General features: G+C 42.5%; 2 protein-coding genes across 4 annotated transcripts in view; both read left to right on the forward strand.

Moving 5' to 3' along the window:
* The window catches only part of CFAP77 (cilia and flagella associated protein 77), a 105847-nt gene extending 97553 nt beyond the window's left edge, over nucleotides 1–8294 (forward strand). For all 3 annotated transcript variants that reach the window (XM_073313870.2, XM_073313869.1, XM_073313868.1), the window contains one exon: nucleotides 6790–8294. In XM_073313870.2, coding sequence (XP_073169971.1) covers nucleotides 6790–6912 — 123 coding nt within the window. In that variant the 3' untranslated portion in view covers nucleotides 6913–8294. The remainder of the gene's footprint in view (nucleotides 1–6789) is intronic.
* Nucleotides 1–12534, forward strand: part of GFI1B (growth factor independent 1B transcriptional repressor) — a 528613-nt gene that overhangs the window by 191402 nt on the left and 324677 nt on the right. The window lies entirely within an intron of this gene.

Genomic DNA, 12534 nt, shown 5'->3' on the forward strand with positions numbered 1-12534 from the left:
AAATTAACAGTTGAGGTTTAATAAAAAAAAAAAAAAAGAGTAGAGTTTGTTTTTTTCTGCTGTACCTCTATTTCTATCTATCTAAGGAACCGAACTGACAAGCACAGCTCATGTAATCTTGCAATTGTTGTCTTGTCAGAAAAGCCTTACCCTGTGCTTAAATAACCAGTGTTGAATATATGTAATACACACTGGGCCAGCTGTTTAGATCTGGCATTTATCTTCAGAAGTTTGAGGAGGACAGCAAAAAACTTCACACATTCAGGGTGTTATAAAACTCATCTCCTGGAGATCTAGATCATTCTTAGAGAATAGAGTAATGGCCAAGAGAGCTTTCCATGCTAAGCTGTAGTTGACATCTAACTCCGGTCAGAATATTGACTGACCAAGAGTCAATAGCATCTGAGGGTTGTTTTGCAGCCTATGTCAAATGAGTTGGTGGATCTCAGTCCAGTTCCTAGTGGACTCAGAGCTCTGCATCAAATACCACGATGGCCTTTAATTGGCACCTTGTAGGCAAGTTAGATGCCTCAGTGATAGACACTATATAAAAACCTAAGGCAGATATTCTCAGCAGAGGCACCAAAGATTGAATGGGCTATGGAAAATGGAACTACCATTTTACCCTTCAGGTGACCCTTCCAGATCTGGGTTGGGGCAACGTGAGGGGAATCTTACTCCTGCCTGTGCAATCCTTGTTTTATGGATAAATTGAGGACTTTAGTCTCAAGTGTTGGCCACAAGCACTAAAATCACTTTGGTTTCTGCTAACACTTTTGCATAATGGTGGCCGATACCTCACCCAGCATGGCAGCTCTGATCACAGCCCCTGGTACTCCCCTTCCCATATATTTAATAACCCCAGTAATCCTATTTTCACCAGTATCCCTTTCCATGTCTACAGTGTAATTAGTAACTTCTCCCCTTGTGTCTCTAAGCCTTCTTCAGCAATCCTCAGTTTACCCTTCCTTCCCAGTGCACTGATGGCCCTCGTTGCTTTTCCCTCTGACTGTCTCCACTGCTCTTCCAACTCCTTCCACTTCTCCTGATTGACACTGATGTAAGGGAAAGCCGGATCGGGTCCTGAAGTTCTCTGTTAAAAAGAGATCTTATCTTCTGATCAGAGATAGGCCCAATCCAAAACCTAAACCCAAATACCTCAGAACCATTTGTAAGTTGATTTGCAACTGGTCCACTTCCGCTGTACGTTCAACGAACCATGCCAAAATCTGAGATCCAGTCATACACACTGAACTTTGCAGCTCAGACCAGCTCTTGTTTTTGATGGGTAAAAAAATATCTATGTTTTAAATTGCTTTTCCTCCACATTTTGTTTTTAAAAAATGGAGTGATTTTGGTGCTGGTGGAAGATCCCAGATTGACAGCCCTGGAGACTGAAGGCCTCAAAGTGTCCATAAGATAAGGTAGAGCACAGGCAATGCGTAATCTTCCCCATACTAACACCTTCAGGGCTGAGAAGGTAAGCTCAGTATCCACATTCATTCAAATTCTTGTCCCCTTCATTGGCTACCAACAAGGGTTGGCAGCTGGTGCCTGTTCTCCTGGTGTTTCCCATCCTGGGGACACTTAACCATGAGCAAATGGACTCCGACCAGTTTGCTTTCAACATCGTTTTGCACATGTAATACAAATCGTGTCCTCAGCATGCACTGCAGGGTACCTCCATCACTACTTTCACTATGAACTAAGCACATGCAAATGCTTTTTAAAATCACCTGATGTTTCATACCATGGGTCCCTTTTCTACCTTCAACACAGGACACATTTACCAACAGGTTTGTTGGTCTAGAGAATAGGCTCTCAGCACGCACAAGGTCCTGGGCTTAACTCCCCAGGATGCTCTGACAGCCAATGTGAAAGTTATCTGGATCCAGTGTCAAGGTGAGCTAGTTGAAGGTCCAAATGAGTGAATTCCTCTAGACCAGTGGTTTTTGATCTTTGGTCCACAGACCTCTGGGGTCCGCAGACTGTGTCTAAGATAGCCAAAGGGATCCACACCTCCAATTGAAAATTTTTTAGGGGTCCACAAATGAAAAAAGGTTGAAAACCACTGCCCTAAACCCTCCCAAGGCCAAGTGACAAGGGACTTTTGGTGCTCAACTTAACGCATCTTAAAGGGCCCCAATTTTCAGAAAGTGCTGAGCAGCTACATTCTGCCAATCAGCCCCCTTTAAAGTGTCTCAAGACAAACAAAAAAAATGCTAGTCGCTTTTGAATATCTTCATGTTTTTGAAGCAAAATAAGAATATTCCCCCCACACACAAACACCCCATTGTGTCTTTTAATCTCTTTATTTTCCTTTTAATTAGAAAAGAAAATGTGGAGTGTGAGGAGGGAAATAACCCTCCATTTATTTAACTTGCTAACCACTCTACCTACAGTAATAGCCACAGTATTTATAACCCTAATAATTCAGATGCTAAACTCTCTGAGTTTGGTGCAGCTGTGGACAGAATAACATCTGCTTTAAAAATACCTCCTGCTCTGTAACTTGTCATGGCATTTGTTGACAACCCTATTGAAAGCAGCTCTCAATGTGACTGTGAAGGATCTTTCAGTACCTCTTTCTCTTTCCCAGACAGTTTTTGAAAGGGAGGTGGCAAGGGGGACCCATCAATACAGGGGGAAAAAAGCATCAGCAGCCAGCATCGGCTGATGAGGCTCCTCACCTGGGCCCCCAGCGCACCGCCTCCAATTAAATCAAAATGGTTTGTTTTTAATGGTCTTTTACACTGACAAGTGGGCTATCATTCCAGGCCCAGATAGCTGTCAGGGAGCAGAGGCAAATCCTCCGTTGATAATGCCCAATGCTTCCAATTAGGAACCGAGGCCGCTCCTGGCGCGTTAACGATTCCCCAGCCTCCCCCTAGGCCCCTTCGGCGCTGACTGTTTCGTCTTCACTCCTCCTCCGCCGCAAATTACTGACACAAAACGGAGGCGCCCCGGCGTCTCCTCACCACGCCAGGCCCGGGCCTGTTGGGTTTAATGAGGCGATGGAAGTTTTTGCGGCTCTTTCGCTAAATTCTTTTCTTGTTTGACAGCTGCTCGACTGTTGACCTTATAAAAGATTTAGTGTTTCTCATTATTTTCTGTCAAGCTTCACAAGTGATGGCTTCACGGAAATCATTTGCATCCATATATATGTGTGTGTGTGTGCATGGGGATATTGTATATATAGGTGAGAGTGCACGTGTGTACTTGTCTTCCATATTGTGTGCTATTTTCCGCTGGAAAGAAATCTACAAATATGACAGTTATTTTGTGTTGATTTTTTTTTTAAGAAAACTTAAAAGGGCCTTCCTTTGTTAGGATCCTGTAAATGAGCGATGCTTTGGAAAGGGAGTAAAGATTGTTTTCCTGTGATGGAAGCTTAAGAAAGGGTTTTGTCACCTGCTAAAGGGATTAAATCAAGTGGGTGATGGGGAAACAAGGGGGAGTCTGGGGGCATCCTTTTTATTAACATGAAGAGTCATACAGGGATTGGATCCCACCTCCCCATACGTGTGTAGTTTGGGGTAAAGCTCACAAAAGGAACAGGCAACTGGATGCAGGTCCTTTCATTAGGCAAGAAAAGCCATGACCCCATTCATTCCCCACCTAGCATCCCTTAACAGGTTCATCCTCAAAAGCAAATCTTTCAAATAATTTAATCCAGTTATGTCAATCAACTATTCTGCCACTCTTCCATGGAGCCCTGTTCATTAATAAATACTACTAATCACTTTATACATTCAAAGGGCTAAAGTGGTAATATAAATGTAGATTTCTAGTAAAACATTTCTAACAAATTTAGTTCCTATATACTTGGAGCAAAATAAAAGTCTCAGGGGCAGATCCTCAGCATCACTCTGGAGCTCTGCCAGTTTTCACCAGCTGAGGATCAGGCCCTCCGTGTTTATTGTCTTTTGTACTATTTATCCATCCTCCATTAAAACGATAGATCAGCCTTTACTTGCAACGACTTTTGCACAACAATGCTAATGCTCAGTAGGTGACTCTTTATATTTTTCTTCCTTCTCAGCTAAAAGGACTTTGTGTAATTGAGAAATTTATGTGGAAGTAACCCACAAATATGCATCTCTAATTTTTCATAATAAGGGTTTTCCCCTGTAATTCCTGGATGTGAGCTCAGATGTTAAATACAATCCACCTGCAAAAGGCTTGTATAGATTCTTGGTGTGATCTGACATTAAAATATGGTTTCAGTTAAAAGTTGCTTTTAATGAGCTGAGTTGAAAGTAATTACAACTATAAAACCCTACAACATAGGACATTTAAAAAAGCACTTTGTACATTAGCACCCGCTCACATGATTTGTTTCAATTTGTGTATCAGATGTGAGACTTCAGTATTGCAGTTCAAACACCATCAGAATAATGGTTTAGATTATCAGAGTTCTCTAGAGAAAATGTTATTTGGTCCATCACTTAAAATGAGAATTAGAAGTGGAACAGCCAGAGATTAGGATTCACCAGTTTAGCATTGACTTCTTGTACCAACCTCTGTCATATCATGACCTCTGACATAAAGCCATCCCGGTCTTGACTATAATTACTGTCCTGGGACTAATCCATACTTCTCAAATGACCCTTGTTATCAGAGGACTTCTCATTTTTTAAAGCAAAATTTGCCCCTAACTTACACCTGGTGCTTCCCACTTATTCATACCGAGGTCAGAAGCCTTAGGCTGTTCATAGGTTTGTGGAGGGCTTTAACTGGTCGTATTGTCCATTGTTCCTACATTTGGGTGTTAGTAGGGTGGAATCTCAGTGCAAAGTTCCCAGGTGAGGTAGTGAATAAGCAGCCAGCCTCTGTCATTAGGGCCTCAAACGCAACCAGGAGTTTATGTGTTATAGGTCTGGAGGGTTAGTTCCAGGTCCACCTAACTGCAGCGTGTTCAGATGCTCTGGAAGCTGCTAAGCTTAAACTATTACCCCTGTGAAAAGTAGCCCTCCAAATTTAGGGTGTCAGCTTGTGCCAGGAAGTTAATGTAGGAATTTTGACTCTAGGACTAGTCTCATTCAACCATAATCAGCATTTACCCTGGATAACACTAATAGAATGCATCCACTTGTACTGTAGTTTATACACAAGACACCAGAATACTGCTGTTAACTTGTAGGAGATCCTTACAAACCTAGTAACAATTCTGCTTAAACAACATTTTATTTCTCTTCTGTCCTCTTTATATTTATGAACAAAGGACCCTGCATGAAAAGAGGGATTTTTTTCCCCCGCGATGCATTCCCCTGCTCCTGTGTTCTGCTCGTGGTAGTCATTCTCACAGCATGCAATGCCAACGTAACAAATGATATCATGACTTCAGTTAGGGAATAAAGAGTTGGAATGGAGGAAGTTGAGTCAGGAGTTTGAGCTTCTGGACTTGAAGTGGGGTGGGAGAGAAATACAACAAATATTTATATATAAACTAGAATTGTTGCAAAATGTAGCACTTCCGTCCAGTTTCACACAGTCTAATGGAAAAATTAATACCATTGTATGTGAAATAACAAGTATATTAAAGTGATGCCATTTGTCCCTAAAGTATTTGAGTGGAATTTTCAAAAGCACACAGTTTCAATTCTACCTGGTTCAATTCTACTTCAGTTCAAATCAGTGGTAAAACTCTCATGGTTTTCAAAAGTAGAGTTAGCCCAACAATAAACACGTTTGAGAATCCCAAGCTCTGACTCTTAAAAGACACTGAAAAAATGATCAAATTTTTAAGAGAAAACACATTAGCTTCTGGGATCTCTCTCTCATACCCATTTTCTTCTCATAGAGAGATTTATCATGTTACAACTGTGATGTTGAGACACTTATTATAGCCAGAGTTTTCAAATGTGAGTGTCTACAGTTAAGCACTTAAATCCATATGAAAGCACTTAAATGCCATATTTTCAGAGTTGCTGATAATCTAAACGCACCCTTTGACTGCCTTAGTCTCTGCCCAGAAGAATTTACAATCTAAATAGGCAATCTCATACACACACATACATGCATAGATATTGTATATATTTGCTGTGTATGTATATGTATACACACACACACCCCACCACTCTAAAAAAAAAGTCATGGGAACTAATATGATGTCTGCCAACTATCACTCTGATCACTCTTCTAATATGTTCCATCCCTTTCCCCCACTCTATGTCTTCTTGTCCATTTAAACTGTAAGCTCTTCATGGCAACAGCTGTCTCTTAAGTATGTTTGCACAGCACCTACCACAAGGAGGCCCTGATCCTGACTGGGTTTTCTAGGTGCTACCAAAACAACAACATTTCCTCGTGTCTTCAGTGTGAGGAGTGGAATGCATTCCACACCTCTGACAATGAGCCCACTTGTGCAGGTGCCAAGCTCTAGCCATGGACATTTGAAAATGTCAGCTTAAATGAGTGATTTGTTGTAATGAGGTTATAGGACTTGTTTCTGGAATGTTAACAAGATTATCTCCATGATTAAATACTCATCAGCCAACCAGAGAGTTAGTCTTAATTTTAAAATTGTTAATTGACTTTCTTAAGAGTAATAACAATGAGGAGTCTGGTGGCACCTTAAAGACTAACAGATTTATTTGGGCATAAGCTTTTATGGGTAAAAACCGCACTTCTTCAGATGCAACTTTCTTTAGAGTGTGGAATAATGTTCTGAAAAAGACTGAAGCCGATGAGCTAAACTGTAATCTGTTTTCAATTCATATTACAAATTTCTTCTCTTTGAATTTCTGCTCGCTGTAACCAATCATATATCTGCTTCTTTCATTATAGGTTGGTCCTCATCTCAGTACCTTTCCAGACCGTGACGCTCATAAAAAGGCGTTCAGTGTCTACCACTCAGAAATGCCTGTGAGATGTGGTCCCCTTACCCAGGGCATATATACAGCCGCCTGAAAGCTCCACAGAAGTCATTTACTGAACAATGTAATATGTTAGAATACTAAGTTAGCAATATAAGATAGATTTTTATTCTAGTGTACAATTATTTTTTCAAGTTTAGAAAGGCTACATTCATGTTGTAACTGAATAAATCAGCACATTTACCAGTTTCTGGCTTGCCATATACATTTCTTCACTAGGGGCATATGCAAGCATTTTAACCAATCTTATCATATCAAATAAGAACATAAGAATTGCCATACTGGGTCAGACCAAAGGTCCATCTAGCCCAGTGTCCTGTCTTCAGACAGAGGCCAGTGCCAGGTGCCCCAGAGGGAATGAACAGAACAGGTAACAGGTAATCATCAAGTGATCCATCCCCTGTCGCCCATTCCCAGCTTCTGGCAAACAGGAAAAAATCCATTACTGTGGTCAGGTTAATAATGCTACAGTGCATTTCTCCCTTGGATTCAAAATGGTAGCACAAAGCCACCCTTACTAGCTTGATTACATAGCATGACTACACTGAAGATAGCTCTTCTTTCTTCCATAGTACATTAGACGGGAGTAACAGTCCCTAGTTCCCTGACTTATATCTTATCATTTATATAATATTTTTCAACATGTTCCAATTGATAAATAAGTCCTCCAGTAGGCCCACCCTCAGAAAAGCATCTAATGATGTATTTAACTTCAATTGGACTTTAAGTATGTGCTTAAATACTTTACTGAATTAGGGCCTTAGTGCAAAGTAACTCTTTACTTGAAGCCAGACAATGATGATGACATTTGTACTTGATTAACTCTTGGCTCCTTGTAGCAATCAGGCCTGTCCATTTTCCACAGGGCTACCAAATGAATTTACAAGCTCAACCAACTTCAGTACAAGTAATGACAATTTTTATTATTTCCTATAAATATTACAGTAACGCACTTATATGCCCCTTTGTGCTAGACACCGTACAAACACATATGAAGACCCAGACCTGCCCCTAAAGAGCAGCATTTACACTGGCAAGTTTAAAAAGGCCACTCCCAGTGGGATTTATTTTGGGGGAGGGATAGCTCAGTGGTTTGAGCATTGGCCTGCTAAACCCAGGGTTGTGAGTTCAATCACTGAGGGGGCCATTTAGGGATCTGGGACAAAAATGGGAGATTGGTCCTGCTTTGAGCAGGGAGTTGGACTAGATGACCTCCTGAGGTCCCTTCCAACCCTGATATTCTATGATTCTATGACCTTAAGAAATTGCCTCTGAATAATGGGTCTGATCACTTTAATTGCTTTTCTGAAAAACTGTTTGCTGAATAATGAATTACTCCTGTGTTTTCTGCTTTTCAGCTCTATTAACATGTCTCACGTTGTACCAGTTATATTTAAATACAATGTTTTAAACATCTGTTTGCATCATTCCTTTCTCATTGAGTGGCCATATCAAGCTAAGTCCTTACACAGCCCTTAGCACTGCAGTTCCTTAGCACCTCACAATCATTCAAGGGTTTTATCCTCACAGCACCCAACCCCATGTACAATTCTAATAGAGAGTTGGGTGGGCTTGAAGCCAGCCAAGAGATCAAACTGATGGTTCCAGAACTGGTGCCCAGCACAGGGCTTCCACTTAAGAATATCAGACTTTCCAGCCTGACCTTTGGCACCTATGCATAATGGGACAGAGTCCTGCATGAATAGTGAGATTGTTGATCTGGACACTGGGACAAACAAGCACTTTTCTTACCTTGGAGGGATGACTCCATTACACTGGCAGCTCCCTGGGGCGAGCTAGGCCTGGTGTGTTGTGTCTGAGATTTCTAAGTGACCCTGCCCCTAGGGGCATCTGCTGCTTAACTACCCATTTATATAAGGGAGTGTCTGCCTCACTGCTCCACCCTGAGCACACCTGAGCCCAGCTAAGCCTGGTGAGAGAGAGATAAAAGGCCAGTTCCAGAGACAGGTGCTCTATATATTTCTCTTTGTCTAGTGTGGGTCTCTTACTAGAGCAGATACAAAGTAACTGGCAGGCTAATAGTAAGATGTGATGTGATGTGCTGAGCTGAGAGAAGTTGGGTGTAACAAGAGACCTTTCCCATCACACTGGGGAGGAAGAAGGCTGGGCCTTAAATGTCTTGTTTTGCTAAAAAGTGATTTGGCTTATAACCTGAATCCTGGAGCCAAGCCACTATGCATCTAATAAACCATTTGCAACAAGTTCTCAACTATATACTATGATTAGGTTCATGCACAACCTGCCATTCAACAACAGGAAAACAACTTCCCTGGCCATGTAAAGTGACCTGTCAGCTCATTGTAAGGCTGGGTAAAAGGGGAAAGGACCATGATAATAACATCTCTCTCCCCAGAAGGGCTTCATTAGTACAGGGCTAAAAAAAACTTTCCGTGGGCCTAACGAATGCTGTTTGAGTTCTGTGGGCTTACAGAAAGTCAGTACAGTGAAAAGGAGACTAGAACTAAGCTCCATGGGTCTGATCCCACATGCTGAATGCCCTCAACTCCTATAGAAGTTAATAGGGTTTGGGCAATCACTACATCTTGCAAGGCTGTTCCATATGAAATTGTGAAAAGAAAGGGGTTTAGGTACCTCTCCATACTATACTATACTATGGGTCCCTGCTGGCTGGAATACTGAGGTTTTCCCAGTGGTGGGTGCCAGATGCCCAGACGGAATATGAGAATGGTTGAGTCAAATAAAAGAGTGTTAAAGGGGACTGGCTGGTAATGGACTGTGGAGTGTTTTACCTCTAGATTGCCAGGCTGAATCCAAGGGCAAAAGTTGCTGCAATCTGGTGGCCTGCTCAGAAAGAAGTGGGTGCACCTCACTCCAGGTCCGACTGGACCCGCATCCACACCACTTCAGTTTGAACCAATTCCCACCCTAATGCCTTTATTGTCAGTCACTGCAGAGAGGCCAAGGACTGAATGGGCCATGGAGCCTGAACCCCATTCACATTGCAGGTTGGGGCACAATGGCAGGAGATGCTGAACTTGCTGCTGCCCATCTAGCACCAAGTTCACTCAGAAGAAGAAAATTAGGGTCCTCTCATCTGTACATCACAATGCAAAGTGCTGTGTCAGCTAGTTCTAAAAGCTGTTTTATGTATTGGTTAATTTGTTGCAAAGGGAATCTTGGTACTGCACAAAGCAGGGGCTGGGGGGGAACAGAATATGCAGATGTCTCACCTAGTCATATGGTATTTCCAGGTCTGCATCCTGTTTTTCAGATCCGCTTTCTTCCCCCACCCCTTTCCCCAGCCCTTCTTTACAGGATGCTGCTTGTCCTGTAGTGACACCCACTGGTAACTCTAAGATTTTGATGCTCTTGCAGGTTCCCCACAGCTGAGGCCTCTTTGCAAACACCTCCTAGTTAATGATTTCTGCAAAGCACAAAGCTGCAGGTTAACTCTGATTCCCCTTTACCATGTTATCATCTTCCCAGAACCCCCTGTCCCTCTCTTCCCTTCTATTTGTGCTCTGCGGGCCTTTCTACTAGTTAATAAGATCTTCATTTAGGTGTTAGAATATCGCAAGTACAGCACATCGACCCTGCTGCATTCCCTCATCTGCTGGAACTATATGCCCCTTGCAGTAAATGCAGAGTTTACATGTCATCATATAACTATGAATTTAGCCTAATAGAGTCTACTGGGATATTTTTATAGGTTAGCCTCTTAATAATTCCAGGTGTGGTTTAAAGACTTTTTTGTGGCAAGAGTTATACAAGAAATAGCTGCTAATTTAAAAAAAAAAAAAAAAAAAAAAGGATCACTTCCATTTATAACAGCACCCAGGCTGACCTGAAATCTCCTTGCCTTAAATATCTGCACGCATTCACCCGAACTGACTGAGATCATTTACAGTTCACAGCCCCTGCCCTGAGTTAGGGGCTCTCTTTGCCAGCTCACACCCACTCGGGAGCATGCAGGTCTGATTCTACCACATAAACAGGACGGGCGGTCACCTACAGGGCAGTGAGAGCTAAATCCTCAGAAGTGATGAACTCTTACAACGCCCATGGGAGTTTTAGATGCCCTGTGCCTCTGAGGATGTGGCTCTAACAGGTAAGGAGGAGTTTGATTCGGAGGAAGGAATGGATGTTTGTCAATGGCACAGGACATCAAACCCCTAGCCGTGTCCCTGGGTGTGAGGCATATGAGGCATATGAGGACACTGCAGGAGGCTCAGCTCAAACTCAGTGGGGTTTTGTGCTTGCACAGCGCACTCCTGGTGTTTTATGAACAGAAACGCCTCAGGAATATGGGTTTTAACAGCAGCTGCACTTGTGTTGTATAAAATCACTGGGCAACAAGCCTATCATAAGGACCGGATCCTGCAAAGGTCTTGGGTGCCCCCAACTCCTGCTTCAGTCAATGGGAGCTGGAGGACACACAGCACCCCACAGGATCAGGCCCTAAAATCTGTAATAAGGCACTCATTAACTAAAAGATTTAAGCCCAGATCCTCAAAGGTATCTCCCTGGGAGCTAGGCATCAAAATACCTTTAAGGGCCATAGTGCCTGGGGCTTGGTAATAGAACACACAGACTTTCATTTCTTGATCAGTAGTCCACCGCCGTCCCAGATGAGCAGTGTCCCAAAGTTGTTGACAGCTGCTGGCTTCATGGTGGCATGCTGTGAAAGGAGTTGATGGGGCTCATTCCACTTGCTCCTGGACAAGAGTGCACATCACAAAAGAAACCTGCACATTTGACACTGAAGACCCAGCCTTGCACACTATATGCAGACAAAACTCCTGATGCAATCAGTGAGCATCTGGTGTGTGCAAGGACTGCAATATTGACCTCCTGACATTATTAACAGAAAGACCAATGAGCAAATGGGCCATGGAAACTGAACTACTTGACTTCCTTGCCCCTAGAATGGGGCCCTTTGCTCAGGTTTGAGATACGTTTTAAGTGCCTGGAAGATAATAGGGTAATAAGGAATAGCCAGCATGGAATTGTCAAGAACAAATCATGCCAAACCAACCTAATTTCCTTTTTGAAAAAATTACTGGCCATATCCATGATAGGGAGGAAGCTATAAAGATGTTATAGCTTGATTTTAATAAGGCTTTGACGCAGTCCCACATGACAGTCTCATAAGCAAACTAGGGAAATGTGGTCTAGATTAAATTAATATAAGGTGGGTGCACAACTGGTTGAAAGACCAAACTGCAAGCATAGTTGTCAGTGGTTTGCTGTCAAACTGGGAGGACAGATCAAGAGGATCCCTCAGAGGTGAGTCCTGGTACTATGCGCTATTTTCATTCATGACTTGGATACTGGAGTGGAGAATAGGCTTATAAAATTTGCCGATGACACCAAGCTGGGAAGGGCTACCAGCACTTTAGAGGACAGGATTTGAATACAAAATTGAATATGCATCAACCATGTGATGCAGCTGTGAAAAAGGCTAATATCATTCTGGGGTCTATTTACAGGAGTGTCATATGTCAGACATGAGAGGTAATTGTCGTGCTTTATGTGGCACTGGTGAGGCCTCAGCTGGAGAACTGTGTCCCATTCTGGGGATCACACTTTAGGAAAGACATGGACAACTGGAGAAACTCCAGAGGAGAAGAACAAACATGATAAAATATTTAGAAAATTGATCTATGAGGAAAGA

Source organism: Lepidochelys kempii, chromosome 16, assembly GCF_965140285.1.
Source record: "Lepidochelys kempii isolate rLepKem1 chromosome 16, rLepKem1.hap1, whole genome shotgun sequence".
Lineage (NCBI taxonomy): Eukaryota > Metazoa > Chordata > Testudines > Cheloniidae > Lepidochelys > Lepidochelys kempii.